Source organism: Podarcis pityusensis (genome assembly GCF_964106645.2).
Source record: "Podarcis pityusensis genome assembly, chromosome: 8".
Lineage (NCBI taxonomy): Eukaryota > Metazoa > Chordata > Lepidosauria > Squamata > Lacertidae > Podarcis > Podarcis pityusensis.
In genome coordinates, this window is record NC_138033.1 from 31,463,166 (window position 1) to 31,479,121 (window position 15,956).

General features: G+C 46.1%; 1 protein-coding gene across 1 annotated transcript in view; it reads right to left on the bottom strand.

The window, feature by feature from the left end:
* ADGRB2 (adhesion G protein-coupled receptor B2) overlaps nt 1-6,436 on the bottom strand; it is a 238,809-nt gene extending 232,373 nt beyond the window's left edge. Inside the window, exon 1 of the mRNA XM_081019589.1 lies at nt 6,404-6,436. Within this exon, the coding sequence (XP_080875715.1) occupies nt 6,404-6,421 (18 nt within the window). The 5' untranslated portion in view covers nt 6,422-6,436. The remainder of the gene's footprint in view (nt 1-6,403) is intronic.
* Between the last annotated feature and the right edge of the window lie 9,520 nt (nt 6,437-15,956).

The following is a 15,956-nucleotide window of genomic DNA, read 5'->3' on the forward strand; positions in this document are numbered from 1 at the left end:
ACTTTGTTGGCAGAGATCTACACCAGTTGCCTTTCTGAAGCCAATATATCCTTCACAGGACAAAACTATAAGGAGAGGGAACCCTCCTGGAGGCTGTATGGTCAGCTCAGGCTCACGTTAAGGCATCCAGCTTGTTGGCTGTATTTTCAAGCTCCCCTCTGGCTCCATTTTTACAACAGCAACATCTGTATGGTGGAAGTTTTGCTGGAAAATGTGAAGGCACAGCTAAGGTTTTTGCAACAAAGGCTGACATTCATACTGTGAGGCAGCAGGATATTGATCTATTTCACTATTTGTTCTTACAGCCTACTCTTCACCAAACGGCCCCTTGGAGAGTTACAAAAAGATCATATTTAAAATATATGCAAATTATTGTTAAGTTATAAAATAAAGCCACAAAACTAACCAGTGACAAAGTCAACCAAACAGCAGGACAGAAGGAGGGAAGACCTCCACTCTACTAAATGCATCCTGACAAATGCACATATTGTGCCATTGTATGCCTTAGAAGGGAAGACATTCCACGACCTGGGGCCACCACAGAGAAGACCCTCTCTCACACCACTGCCCTTTGAACCACAGAGGGCTATAGCTATTGTGATGCAAGTCCTCACCTCTTCCAAGATGAAGCCTTGTGCAGGGTTCAGGAGGAGTATGATTTGGGAGCAGAGCTCAGGTGTTGTTCCAGCACCAGTCAGCCTGTAAATGAGCCATTTAAAGGAGAAGCAGTTGCAAGCTCTGATGTCACTGAAATGTGCCTCTTAAGCGGAAGGGGCCTAGCCAACCCTAGAGCAACAGGGCATTGGAACCATGAGACTCATTTGACGGACTTACTTCTGGAGCCTCACTCTCATCTCTTGAAGAAGGGGAATCAGATTCCATTTCATGGCCCTTGCATTGCCAAGAGGGCCTCCTCAGCTTTCCTTAACACCTGGACAGGTCAATGTGGGAGGGTCTGCTCCTTCAGCTAGTGAGAGGGGACTCCACAGGCTACCTGTTTGGCTTCAGCTTGGAAGAAAGAGGAGGGTTCAGATTCAATGCCTTAGCATAGAGGTTTAATGTGTCTCTATATTCTTATGGGTGCTAAGAGACTCTGGGGGATTTCTCAAGCTTCTGCTTCATTCCTTAAGGAAGTTAGACACGCATGTTTCTTCCCCTCCCAAGCTCCTATCATCCAAGCTGCCATATTGGCCCTGGAGCAGGTGAGGATCTCTGCTATAGAAGCTCTCTCTCTCTACATCCCACCCCCACCCCCACCAACACCTTACCTGCTTCCCATGAGCCAGGTCTTTTGCCATGCTTTGTCACACATCAGGCAGCACCACCAAATAGGCAGATATGCACTAGTGACAAATGCTACAGCAACCAAGCACCTGTGGTGTAGTGGGTAGAGTGTCAGGCTAGGACCTGGAAGACCAGGATTCAAATCCCCACTCAAATTTGAAGCTCACCGGGGGAGCTTGGGGCAGTCTAACCTACCTCACAAGGTTGTTGTGGGAATTAAATGAGGAGGGGGAGAGCCTTCATCTCCTTGGGGAAAATACTGTGTGTGTGTGTGTGTGTGTGTGTGTGTGTCAGTGTCCCTAATCTGTTGGAGGGTGGGGGTGATTCCCAGCTGCTGGCCAGCTTCCTAAAAGGTGGTTGTCAGTAGCTTGCACCAGAGAGCAAAGGAATTGGTTGGTAGCCTGTGTGTTTGGGGCTGTGAATTTAATTTTCCACTCTTGGCATGGTATTAATTCATTCAGAGGGCGAGAGTATATTGTTTTGACCACTCTGTTTTATCTTCTTCATAATCTGATTTAGAAGAAGGAATGGAGGAACTCAATGAAAAGAGACACAGTTAATAAGCTTGAGGGTCACAGGCTTGTTACTCATGTAGGTGGATGAAGCCGTGGTAGAAAATCACAGAAGATTAGCTGCTGGGGCAAGATGTATTTATAGCCGGCCAATTACATTTTGCCTGCTTGCTCAGCCTGTTCCCTGCTTGTTTCTGTCACTTCTTGAAACCACCCTTGACAATATAGGGCCACTCCAGCCATTGTGGGTGGGAAATGAGGTGGCCACCTCAGGCAGCTGTTCTGGGTGTCATGAAAAGGCAGAAAATTGTATGTTATTTATTATGTTTACTATTAAGTATGGAGAGAGACTTGTGGGACTTTCTGCCTCAGGTGCCAAAGAATGTGGCCAGCTTTGGGTATTATGCACCTTGATTGTTGTTGATAATGGGGGTGGCATTTTTTGCTCTGTCTCGGGCAGCAAAAATGCCTGGTTCCAGTCTTGCCTTGATGGTGTGGTGTTGTGGATAGTGAACCTGGACATGGCATCAGTCAACCATCAGATGAGCAGCAGTCTTTTTCTTTTTCTTTTTAAACATATTTTTATTAAAGATTTCTTGGTTTACAAAAGAATGTACAATGTCTCTTTTTTCAAGTTACATTTTCTACATATCCGTTTCATTTGTTGAGACATTACTGTTACGTTAGGAAGAAAAAGGGGACAGAGGTGGAGGGGGACATGGTGAGTGGGGGTGGAGTCGGGTGGCAATGCTTCTATTTTACTTAGTGTATGTGTGGGGTTTTGTGTCAGCGTTGCTTGTGCAGGTTCTCTTTACTATTCGCTTGTGTTCCTTTGGTGGTGAGAGAGGTTGGAGTTGGCCTAGGGTGTGGTTGTTTGTGATTGGCTGTGGTGAACTTTGTTTTCATGTGTGAGTGGGGTGGGTGGGTGTTTTTGAATCAGGTTAGCCATATCGATTTGTATGCTGTTGGTGGATTCTTGTCATCTTGTTGGGCTGTGTATGTGATAAAGGGGAGCCATACTGGGGTGAAGGCATCTTCTTCAGTTTGTCCCCATGTCAGTTTCAGTTTAATGGTCAGTTTTTCTAATAAGGCTGTTTCTCATATTAATTGGTACCATTGGTCCATGCTTACTCCTGACAGGTCTCTCCAGTGTCTGGCTATGATGTTTCTGGCTGCTGAGAGTAGGTGGGTTATGAACTCTTTATGATGTGAGTGGGCATTATTATCTTGGAAGATGTTTCAGCAGTCTTCTACCAGTTGCAAACTCCACCATTACTGAAAAGGTGCCTCTGCAGTTGAAGGGACCCAGCAAATTCCCAGGAGTCTTTTACTCTTATGGCATAGGAAATACCCTGTAGTGAGTCCTCTGAGTCAGAGGGCAGCAATGCAACATTCTCAGGCCAGAAAGGCACTGGTACCAAGGGCTCATCTTGAAGATGTACTTCTGGGACTGGCCCTGCATGCAATGCCCCCTCTGACTCAGAGTCCTTGCTCTCACCATTGAATGAGGGAAATCTGATCCTGGGCTTATGACACCCCACTTCTTCTATCCCCCATAATGTCTAATAAAGGTGTGATGTGTCATCTCTAGTCTCCTCACCCTACTTTATTTCACTGCCTGATGTAAGGCTGTGGCAGCTTGAAAGCAGAGGCAACACACCCGTCCAAACTTGGCTGCATAACAGTGCCACCACTACAGCTGGCCAGAAAGTGTACTGATGTTTCCATCCCAGCAGAGAAGTCAGCAAGCCTCGCTCAGTTCAGGCTGAGATGCTTGCAGGCTACTTGGAATGCTACTGAACCACAAGGTTACCTCAGGCTGGCAGCCTCACAGTATGAGGTCATCACATCACACATTTTAGATTAGTAGACATTACCAGGGAAGAGAGGGGTGAAGATGCAGAGCTGCTATTTGGGTCATTGGTTCCATGATCTCCACAACATTTGTGTTTAGCCTTATCTAGAACTCAGTCCTCTTGATCCCAGGGAGACTGAGTAAATATGCATTGGATTGGACTGCTCAACCATCACTTCTTGAGTTTTGGAGGTTGCCTAGTTGATATTATACGAAGATCAAGAAAAAGAATCGGGAGTAAGAAACCAAGGAGATACAAGGAAGGGGAGAAAGATAGGAAGAAAGCATCGTAAAACATCCAAAGCCCCGTGTTTATGCCAGAAAACATCCCAGGAATCCAAATAACAGATGTCACAGGAAGATGTACAGATCTTGTAAGAAAGATGAGAAACTGGCATGCTGCACCAAGCAGATGCAGAAAGATGGAAGGATGCGCAGGAGGGTTCCTCACCCCTTGCTCTGTATGTGCTCAAAGTCTTAAGGAGCCACACTGAGAGCTGAGGATGCTGGTCCCACTGACATCCTGCTCCCCACCATCCTGAAGAACTTGCATTTCTGCAGCATAGTGGGAGATGATTTTTCTTTTAAGGAAGCGATAGCGTGTGCAATCTAAGTCAGCCAGTGTGTAGACTACAAATTTTTATGCCTCAGCAGTGCCTGCTTGGGTCAGAGACCTGGGTTATTGCTGGCTGGACTGATACCGTAGCTGCCAGGCACTGGCTGCCTTCGCTTGAGAAGAGAAAAAGAGAATCTGGGCATCAGACCTCAGCTCCCAGTAAGCTTGGGGAAGGGCTGTAACTCAGCAACTGAGTATCTGCTTTGCACACAGAAGGCCTCAGGTAGGGATGTCGGAGAATTCCAATGGAAACAGAAATGGGAGCAGAAATCGCTGATGTTTGCTTATTCGTCCCATGTCCGGAGCGGAAATCAATCCAGCAAATGCAACCAGTATTTGCTGTTACTGTTTTCAGTCCAAAAACAATGCATAATTGATGGCATTTCTCCCATCCCCATTTGCATTGTGTTTCCTTTGCAGTGAAATTAATTGATTAATTATGTAAAACTCCACCCCAGCGGACAGCAAGACAAATAAAGTGGCTTTTGTAAGAAGCCAAGTGCAGAGGAATGGGTTGAAACAGAAATGGACGCCTTGCGCCCCCAGTTTCCAGGTTCGATCTCCAAAGGGTGGGGCTGGAAAAAGACCCTGGAGGAGAGGGACAGGCAGGCAAATCCACCCATTTTGGTTTCTCCTTGCTTCCCTTTTTTCTCATCTTTAATTCAGTTTACACAATTTCCACATCATCAGTCTCTGTGGGTTCTTTTCCAGAAGAAGAAGAAGAAGAAGAAGAAGAAGAAGAAGAAGAAGAAGAAGAAGAAGAAGAAGAAGATACTTTCATGCACATTTCTCTCAATATGAATATTTTTACACAATTTTGCTGGAGGTGCATATTTATTGCAGGCTATCTTCCCCACTACAGGGTGAGCTCCCGTTGCTCGGTCCCTGCTCCTGCCAACCTAGCAGTTCGAAAGCACGTCAAAAGTGCAAGTAGATAAATAGGTACCGTTCCGGCGAGAAGGTAAACGGCGTTTCCGTGCACTGCTTAGTCATGCTTAGTCATGCTGGCCACAAGACCCGGAAGCTGTACGCCGGCTCCCTAGGCCAATAAAGCGAGATGAGCGCCGCAACCCCAAAGTCGGCCACGACTGGACCTAATGGTCAGGGGTCCCTTTACCCTTCATCTTCCCTATTATAGTGCCTCTTTGTACATTATTTTACGTGTGTGTGTGCATCTATCTATAATTTCTGCCCTTTCCCTCATATACACTTGCTGCTGTTGGAGCCCTGCATCACAAAATTCAGAAAGCCCCAAGAGAGCCCCTGCCGGTCTGAGAGCAGACAAGTCTGAGCCACACTGGTCAATGGAAAGGCAGAGCTGCTGGCATCTTAACCACCTCACTTTTCTCTCCTCCTGCCATGGGACCACAGCATTGGGAAGGAATTTGTAGGCCACCTGGGACACAAACATGGGCAGCATTTAAGTAAGAAAATGGGGTGGGATCATGGGCGGGGGGGGCAACTGCCGCCCCTAGATCAAGTAAATAAATAAAAATACTTAACTAACTCACTAATCTCATCACAGATAGCTAGGTTCTGCCCCGTCCTATAAAAGTCCTGGCCCCCAACAAAAATCCTGGCTATTCCATGTGTGGAACGAATATGTTTTGCAAGAAGTTCCTATGTCAGTACTGCTGCCAGTTCCTGGGGTGGCTGCAGTGCTGAAATGGGATCTGTCTGGCCTTGCAATGGAAGTCCCCACTGTGCATACCTCTGTCCTTTGTGGGGCACCAGCAGAGGCTGAACATGGAGGTAAAGTGGTCTGTTTTCTAGCACAGGCCCTCCTCCCATCTCCGGGTTGGTTCCTTCTGTATTGGCTTAGCTATAAAATGCTTCCAGTTCAGGCCTTGGTCATTGACTGGGCAACACTCAGACTTTGACCATGTCTGGGTGGCTCCCCCAGTCTTGCTCAATGTTGTCTCTTTTTGTGTGATAGAGAACTTGGGTAAGCCTCTCTCCAGAGGGTCCTCTCTGCTGTCAGTCCAGGGGCTTTTGTCAGTTGGGGGCTGTACCATACCAAGATGCTCTACCATACCAAGCCTGGCCACCATCCCTGCTCTTGCCCCAGGTGTTGCAGCCTGTTCCTTTTCTTCTGTCTCTCCCCCTGCCCATAATCCCACTTTCCCATTCACCTACCTGCTCCCTTGCCTTCATCCTTTCCCGTTCATAGTGGCTTCTTGCCCAAAATGCTGGTGTGTAATTGGTCCTCCCTCTGGATTTGATCATTCTGTAGATCTGCTAGAGACATTTCTGGTGCCAATCCTGCCAGGACTCACAAAGCACTTGCCTGCTTGTCTGCCTGCTCAGCTGCCAATGGCCTGCCAGCAACTGCAACTTTCCAGGTAAATGGCTTGCCCATCTTGCCCATGGTTCTGTTCTTCAGATGTAACCTGAGATAGTTAATCCCCCCAAAGCATGTCAAATGTAGCATTGGTTGCAGCCCAATGACAGAATCTGAGAACTGTTCACCCAGCCCTCTTATGACATAATTATTTGGGTGTTGTTTTTAAGAGCTGCTGGGCCACTGCTCTGTGCTAGGCATGGGAAGTTGCCCCACAGAGAAAGGAAGGGAAGAAGAGGCTTTACTGGCTGAGCTGTGTTTTTGGCTGGCTGATTTAAAGCCTCTCTAAGCTATTGTTGTTTGAACCGTTGCTAATGAGATTAAACTGGGTGTGAAAGGCATCTCACACAATAGATTTATCTGAGTGCTTTTTAACAGGCAGGGAAAGTTGCCCGCTGCCACTGCCTCCCTCCTCCCCCCACAACAGACATCTGCTCTTCCTTTTGTTTCAAGTTGCCTTCTTTGATGTCATTGTCAATGACTGTGCAAGAGTCTCAGGGTAGTCTGGCTTGAGGTCACTGTGGTGGGGGCCACTGAAGGCATGCAGAGCATTAAAGAAAAACAGGAGGGGGTCATTTCTGCAAATCCATGCAAGCTGGAGACGTCAATGTGGTCTTTACAAAGAAAAGCAATCGATTCTGGGCACGCTCAGAATGGACGGAAACAATCCACAGTGGCTATTATTAATTACTAACTTAATTTAGCATTATTAATAATAATTGCTTTGGGCAAGCTACAAAGACATGCACTGCCAGCCCCTGTGGAACTGGGTGAATGGAAGGCTTGGCTGGGGTTCAAGAGTAGCATGGCAGGGGCATCACGGTGACACTGCAGCCACCCTGAGGAACTGGGGACTGAAATTTGCTCTACTGTCAGGAATCTGAGGAGATGACCTTATTTTCCTGTAAACCTTCAGTAAGGAAACAAGGAGGGATTGTTAAATTATTCTCTACCAGGGCCTCATCTCTGCTGCCAGTTGCCTGTCTACTATGTGCCTGGGTGAAGGGAGAGTTGAAGCAGTTACTTAAACGTGTATTGGGAGGGCCAAAAGTCACGGCATCCCATGAACACCGTTGTGCCAACTCCTCTCCTCTTTGAGCCACAATAGGAGAAAACAAACCAGAGTGCTAACTTAGCACTGCACATGAAGCAGCCCCATCTCTTCCTCTCCTGAAGCTGGATGGAATATGGGCTGCAGAGAGATGGCTTGAGGGTGGTCCCTGTTGGAGCTGGACTTTCAGCAGAGCCAAAGGAAAGGCCTTGCAGCTCCATTTCTTCCTCTCCTGCAGCCTGATGGAATGTGGGCTGTGGAGAGACGATTAGGGAAGGTCCTGTTAGAGCTGGGCTTTTAGCATGTGAATTCTGCTTGAAAACAACAGCAGCAAGTGAAAGATCTGTACCAAGAGATCCCTGATGGAACCCAAAGCCATAGTGACCTGCCCAAACCATGTGAATGTGTGGCACACGATGTTTTCACAGGACGTGGCAAGGAGATGCGTCTGCTGAGCACTGAAGTTCCACCATCCCCGACACCAGGCAACTTCAGACGGCTACTGTTCTGATTTATGAGATGCCAACCCTGGACCACAACTGCTAATCTAAATTTTATGATCAAGACATCTCAAATTTCATTCTAAGATGCTGTGATCAGAAAGCCCACACTCCTGTGACAGGAAAATGTTAAGCACATTTCCATTTTCTCTTGTTCACATTTGCAAGCAGGCGACATTTAGCTAACAAATTCCCCAGACAGGCCAAAACACACAAGGAGGGTGCAAAGCAGAGCTGCTGGGCGGGGGAGGTCTGGGGGAAAATTCAAGGGCCAGAGAAAGGGGGTTGGAGGAAACAAAGTTCCCTCGACCTGTTTTAAAATAAACATATACAGACAGATAAAGGTGTGCTGATGCTTCTTCTTGGCTCCATTTTGAATTGGTGATCCAGATGGAATTGGTGATCCAACTGAGGAGATTTGGGGCATAGCAGTCTAAGACCAATTATGAATCTGCAGGGACCACCACCAAAGGATCTACCCCACTATTTCCTTGAATGTCAGCTTTATTTTGATATTAGAGGGAACACAGTGTAGAATTAAAAGGCAACGAGGTAATAGAAAGTGAAAGGAAAATTAAGGCCTGTATTACAAGGAACCAATCAATATAGGACTTTATAGGACTTGTTCCATAAAGTCTTCTGGTCTCAAAAAAAGATGTTTTGAGTTAACAGATGTTGCTATTCCAAGTTTTGAAGATGTAAATTCATTCTGAGGTTTATATCTCCTATTAGTTTCCAGTTTTGTTTCGTGTTTTTTTTAAAAAAACAAGTATCAAATTTTCTCTTAGGAAAATTTTTTATATGGAATTTAAAATGTATTTTATTTTGTCTAAAGGGACTTTACTTTTGACCTCATTCTCAGAACAATTGATCAGTTCTTTGTAACTTTGGATGGTTGATCTTAATTTATCATTGCGAGATGCCCAAGTATGGGGTGTGTGCCTGTTTTAATTCCCAATAAATATTTCTCCGGTGCTTCGCAGCCTCCCTGGCTACCCGCACTTCCTGATCTGAAAAAGCCCCATAGGAGAAATTACCTCATGATGTCTTCCTCTAGGTTTTTTGATTGAAGTGTGGCCCTCTGGGAAGGCTGCAGAGTTCAGATCACTAGTGAGATGGTTTGTAGAATGAAGGGAAAGACACCCACAAGCACCCCTTAGCCACCTCAAAAGTAAAGCAAGCAGAACAAAAATCCTGTACCCCACCACAAGAATTTCAACGACATTTCCTCTCCCCTTTGATACCAACATAAAATCACCAGAGGAGCTTGCTGGATCAGACCAGTGGCCCATCTAGTCCAGCCTCCCGTTCTCACAGTGGCCAAGAAGCAAACAGCAAGCAGGACCTGAGCAGAAGAGTCCTCTCCCCTCCTGTGACTTCCAGAGATGGGAATTTCTTTTCGACTTGTTTTCTAGATAATTGATGGAGAATGGTGGAGTGAGGAGGGGGAACCACAGGAGAAAATTCAAGTACAAGTCAATCTATTCTATTCCAGTCCCGATAAAGGTCAATTGGAGGTGTGTGTGTGTTCACACATCTTAGCCACAGTAACAAGCAGAGGATTTTGTCGATCATGCGAGGCCTATGTGCTCCGTCTGCCGCTGCAACTGTGTTTGCTAATTAATGGCGCTTCCCCCAACCGCTGGGGTGCTTTGCTACTGATGCCTGCTTGTGTACAGACAAGGCCCAGGAGGTTGCACAGGAGGTTGCACACACCAAGGCTTGGAGAACAAATGTTTTCCCGCTAATAGGCAAGGTGGCCGACTCCCAGCATTCTCCCAACATCCTTTCCCCTCTGGGCAGCTTAAATTCTCTTGCTGCTGCGGAGATCTAAAGGGAGAGATGTTCGCAGAGCAGGGAAGTGAGTGAGCAGAGCCATCTTGCCAGGGAGGCTGTTGTGGGGCTGCCACATGGTGTAGCCAGACCTCCAGGTTTGCCCGGCCCTCTCCAGTTGGGTGAGACTGCATAAATACACACATACACTATGCATCTACCTTGCAAGTTTCAGGCTGGCAGGAGCTGGCTGCAAATTAATGCATATACTCTCAGGATGGGGATATCAGAGTCGAGAGTGGATTTCATGCTCTTTATTCAGCTCATAGTGGTGAGGAGGAATGGAAGTTCCCCCACAATATCTGCTTTATATACATTATTTACACAATGGGCTGCATGTGATTGGCTAATTCCGGGATTCTCCTGTAGACCAATCAGGTTGTGGATTCACTTCCACCTGGAGCTGGATTGGGTTGCTCCTGTGGACCAATCAGACTGCTGCATTCTGAATCCTATTGTTCTAGGACCAATCAGACTGCTGCATTTTGGATCCTATTCAACTCAGTACATAACAGGATCTGACCTCCTTTGCTCCCTCCTCTGACGCTAGGGCTCAGCGGTGAGAGGAAGTATCCCTGGGGAAGCTCTTAGGTCTCAGGTTTGGGGCTTAGCATTTCAGGGTTTGGGATGCTCCTGACCAGGCAACTTTATTGCCCTGTTCTGTGTACCGCCTTGCTGCTGCTCTGGTGATTAGGTGGGGAAATAGAATAAATTACAGCTGGGAGAAAGCTGCAGATTGATCTACTAGTCAAGTCAGAGGACATTATGCACAGATCTCCTTGCTACAGAACCCAACTTTATCCTCTTTATTTATTTGTGGTACTTGTAGCTGAGATCAGGATTCTAAATGGACTCCAGCCTCCCCATTTCACCCTCACAATAACCATAACTTTGTGAAGTATGTTGGGTGAGAGACTGCCTGCCTGAGAGTTGTCCTGTGAGCCTGGTGCCTGATTGGGGAATTTGAGCTTGTTTAGAGGCCAAACTGCACAAATCCCTCCCCGTCTCTAGATGGGACCTCAACTCGAGTCTCCCAGCTGCAAGAAGAGCTTGCTGTTGGCTTCACCACAGACAGGCAACTTAAGAGTCTAGGTGTCCTTGGCAAGTGAACCCAGGGTAGATTGCTTTATTAAAGGGGGAGGGCTTGAGGTACCAGACAGGGAGGAGCCCCTCCCCCAAGAAAATATACCTTTAAGAACAGACTGATGTACAAAGCAGACGGCAGGCACTCTGTCTTAATAGAAGCCCCTTGATTTTGCTTCTGCTTCTTTTTTTAAATGTTAATACCGCAGGCCCTGCATTTCCGCATAATAGAAATAATCATTATTCATTACCTAGCTCACTTTAAGCATGGGAACTGCCTGTTGCTAATAGCCAGGCAGGTGGCCTGTTAGTGACTAATTAATTTCTCTAGTACACTTTGCTGCACACATAGAAAACAGCTTTTGAAGTCATAAAATTTCATGCTGTGGCCTGGGAGGTTCTGGAAAGAGGGGCCTGAAGATGGAGGGAGTTTGGAGAGGGCTTTGAAGGAGGAGAGGAAGGAAGGTGCTTTGTGGACAGGGAGGGCTGTCCCAGTGTCAGGGAGGAGCAGGACTAAAGGGGCTGACTGTAAGGGTAGACCAAGGCATGGGGGTGTTGTAAAAAGGGTACAAAAGGGAGGCAAGGCAGAATGATAGATAGCTTTAAATGGCAGGGCTGGGAAAATCTGATGTTTGGCGCTTAGCATTAGGGATTAAAGAAAATCTATCTAATTAAATTTGCATTTAAAGGCAAATCTACCTAATTTGCACTTCCCTGAAACAACATGTGAACCAAAACACAGCCATCCATCAAATTTCACATTATTTTGCAATGCGGCTCTCCAGCCAGGTAATGAGAACAAAAATGCATACACCAGGGCAAGGTTTCCCAAACTTGGGTCTCCAGCTGTTTCTGAACTACAGTTCCTACCATCCCTGACCACTGATCCTGCTAGCTAGGAATGATGGGAGTTGTAGTCCAAAACCAGCTGGAACTATTCTGTGCGGGTCCTTGACGTGCTGATGGAGGAGTGGGACTCTGCTTTTAGCTATGTGGCCACATTTCCGCTCACACAAGTGCCCACACAAGTATCTGCTCATGAGTAGAAGCTCCACACAGTCAGGGCACCCAGTTGCTCAGCTGTGCTAATCATGGCATGAGGGTGGAGCTACATCCCTGGCCTGGGCTGGCAGTGGCTCAGGCTGTCTCCTGTTTTGCTCATCAAGATATGGCAACCCTACATGCACTTCGTGACAGGCAACTGCAAGCAACACACGGTTGTTGCAGAATGGAGTTGTGGCATCTATCCAAAGCAAGGCTAAAAGAAGAAGAAGAAGAGTTTGGATTTGATATCCCGCTTTATCACTACCCGAAAAAGTCTCAAAGCAGCTACCATTCTCCTTTCCCTTCCTCCCCCACAACAAACACTCTGTGAGGTGAGTGAGGCTGAGAGACTTCAAAGAAGTGTGACTAGCCCAGGTCACCCAGCAGCTGCATGTGGAGGAGCGGAGACGTGAACCCAGTTCACCAGATTACGAGTCTACCGCTCTTAACCACTACACCACACTCCCCCTCCATCAAGACAGCTAGGCCCTACAGCATATGAACAACGTTTCGGAGGCATGCAAATTTGATCCCAGAGAGACAGCAGAATCTGACATCAGAGCCCTGCCTAGCTAAGGGAAGCCTCTAGCCTTGTTGGGCTGGTGTAGCACTGGGTTCCTCTGAAGCTTTCAGGTTCTTAGTCCTTAGATAGCCTGGAGTTCTTAGCTAGAAATCAGATGCAGGGGCCTCCATCTATATAGTAACAGTTGTCCACCATGCCGATGGGCTTACTGCCATCAAGTCACTGCCATGATACACAGCTCCACTCCCTGCCTTTGGTGCCATGGCAACCACAGGCAACCTGTTTAATTACAAAGATGGAGCTTATCCACTATAAGCATTTCTTCATCTCCCAGGAATTTTCCAGCAGGGAGGAAGTGCAGGAGGGAGGCCTCATGATCTCTGTAGCAAAAAATTGGATCAGCAGGGAGCCAGGAACCAGGAATCCCCACCCCTCCTACAATAGGACTGAGAACTTGTCCTCATAAGCATAAAGTTTAATAGCAAATAGAGGGAGAAAAGGTGTTTGAGGAAGCAAAGAAAGGATCCTAAATCGGATCCTGAAAATCAAAATGTGAACATTTCAAAATCTGAGAACTAAATTTTAAAATTTAGCAGAAAGCTTTGGATTTGTGCAAGATTTCACATTGGCTAATGGTGTTCTTGTTTGAATTTTTATTATGTATTTTGTGTTTTTATATTGTGGTTTTATCTAGCAGCGGCAGCAGTAACAGGCAATGCCATAGGCGCTGACTCCCCAGGGCCCTGGGTGCCCGAGTACCCATAACATTTCCCATGAAGGGACCAGGCACTCACAAATTGTGCAACATCAGCACGCCCCGTAGCAGCCACATGCGACACCAGCAGCATGTTATCTAATCAAATAAATAACAACGAAAACACAAACACTGTCACATGTCAAAATATTGGTGTTGAACATAAAATGATTGCCAAATGCTAGAATATTGAGAGGATATTTAGCATCAAAATAGAGTAGAATTTTGCTACGCAAATGCAAAGAAAAATGACATGTACAGTTCTTATCGCCTGCATTATAATTTTCATTAGTTGGGAAATTACCAGCCTCTTAGAAAAAGGCAACCAACAGGTTTCAGCCGACTAGTCTCCCGAGGACAATGAGCATTACGAGTTAATGGGGATCCCATCGTCAATGAACAGCCAAGGTCTCTTGCCAAAATCAATGGTTACTTCCAGATTTACAACTTGGGCAGAGGCTGTCAGGGCACGATGGAGAAATTTTAATGTGTTTTAACATTGCCAGCTGTTAATCCTGTCAATTGTTGTATTTCTGCTCAATTATTATAGGGCATATTTAAAGAACAAGAAATTGTTTCAAGGGTCACATGCCCAGGACATGCTCCTTAATCCAGTTGTGCTATGCGGATGGGGAATATATTCCATCACAGACAGTTGTTTCCAAAGAAACCCAGAGGGGACCCTCAAGTTCTCCCTTTCCCCAAACGCCAGTTTTTGCTCATACCTGCACTCCTGCTACCTTCCAATGGATGGCAGGTAAGAGGAGGGGAGAGACCTCTGCTAGAGATTGTGAGTCTACAGCATCCAAGAATTCCTGCAATAAGCACTTCTATTTGGTACCTAAAGAGAAGATCTCTCTCACCTGCCTTGCCTTTCTCCCCATTTCCCTCTTGTCTCCACCCATCTGCTTTTCCCAAATGCTTCATGACTGATACCATTCCAGAAACAGGAGGCAGACATTGTCCACTAGAGACTCCCGTGCCTCATCATTTAAGCACCTGCTCTTTCTTGCAGGACCCCTACAGTTGTAGCACGCTTCCAAACATGCTTGAGAACTCATGGCCCAGTGGCAATAAAGCTGCTTCCAATGTTGCAGCTGCTGGCTGATAGCTACTTACCACACATCCCATGGGAAGTTGCCTTATAGCAAATGAGACCAATGGTCCATCTAACTCAGTATTATCAACACTGACTGGCAACAGCTCCACAGGGTTTCAGGTAGGGGTTTCTACCTCGAGATATATGGAGACAGCAGGGATTGGACTTGGGACCTTTGGCATGCAAAGCATGTACTCTACTCTTAAGCTAACTGCCTTTCCCCAACTGCTGTAGCCATTCAACACAGTGTCAGTGGTCACGATCAGACCTCTAGGTGAGATACTACAATGGTTCCCTGGAAACTCCAGATTATTCCAGGTCTGAAATGCCATTGTCCTGATATAACATCCTCTCTAGTGCCATGTGCATTCTAGATTGCATCCACCCAACCTAGATTCTACTATGGACAGGTAGTTCCTGATCCAGTTGAAGGAAGCTGCATGTGACATTTTGTTTCACATGCATCCGACAAGCATGCATTCAACAAGAGCGATGGTGCATGCATGCAAGAAACTTCAGCATACAGCTTCCTTTGGCTTAATCAGGAACTCTGAACCCATGGCCCTCCTCTAGATGTTGCTGGACTACAGCTCCCATCACCCCTGTAATGAAACTAGTTTTCATATTAAGAGCTTCTAGAGTTCAGCACAGGCACAGTTGGAAGTCTGCCTGGAGATTTATCCCAGTCCTGTGGCATCTGGCATGATTTTCCAGCACTGAGAGTAAGGCCTGCCATAAGACCTGTGGCAATGAGCATGCATGTTCCAAGTCACATCTGTGTGCTTGCAGAAGGCCGATTCCTTGCAGATGAGAGGCTTCATTAAGGATCGGGCCCATTAGGTGTACTGAAAGAAGGAAGAGGAAACAGGAGTTGTCAGGAGCTACCATGAGACCAGCTGATGGATGTCAGTATTAAAGCTGTAAAGCAGAAGGTTTTATAAAACTATGTGGGACTGAAAAGGGAAATTAAAATATCTACATATAAATTATCTGAAGTTGAAATTATCCCAGTAGTACTTTCCATAAATGGATTAGTGTCAAAGAATTGTAAAAGATATCTCGAAGAAACTGGTACACAAACCACAAATCACAGTGCCCTATCAAATACTGAAAGCTATTATCTTTGAAACAATGAAAATTGTCTGACTCACACGCAGTCTTTGATGTTCACCGTCTTGGCAATTTTCTCTCTCTTTTAGTTTTAACTCACATTGGTGATTCAGCTGAGAAACTGGGGTGGCTGTAGTTACTCATTATTATCACTCATTAATTTTATCATTAACGTTAGTAGGCAAAGATGAAAATTACAATAGGCAATTAAGCACTTAAGGCAGCAATTGTACTCACCCTGGAATAAGTCTTAATGAACTCAATAGGGTTTACTTCTGAGTAGACATGCATAGATTTAAGCCCTTCCATTTAAGCACATACAGTGGTACCTCAGGTTAAGTACTTAATTTG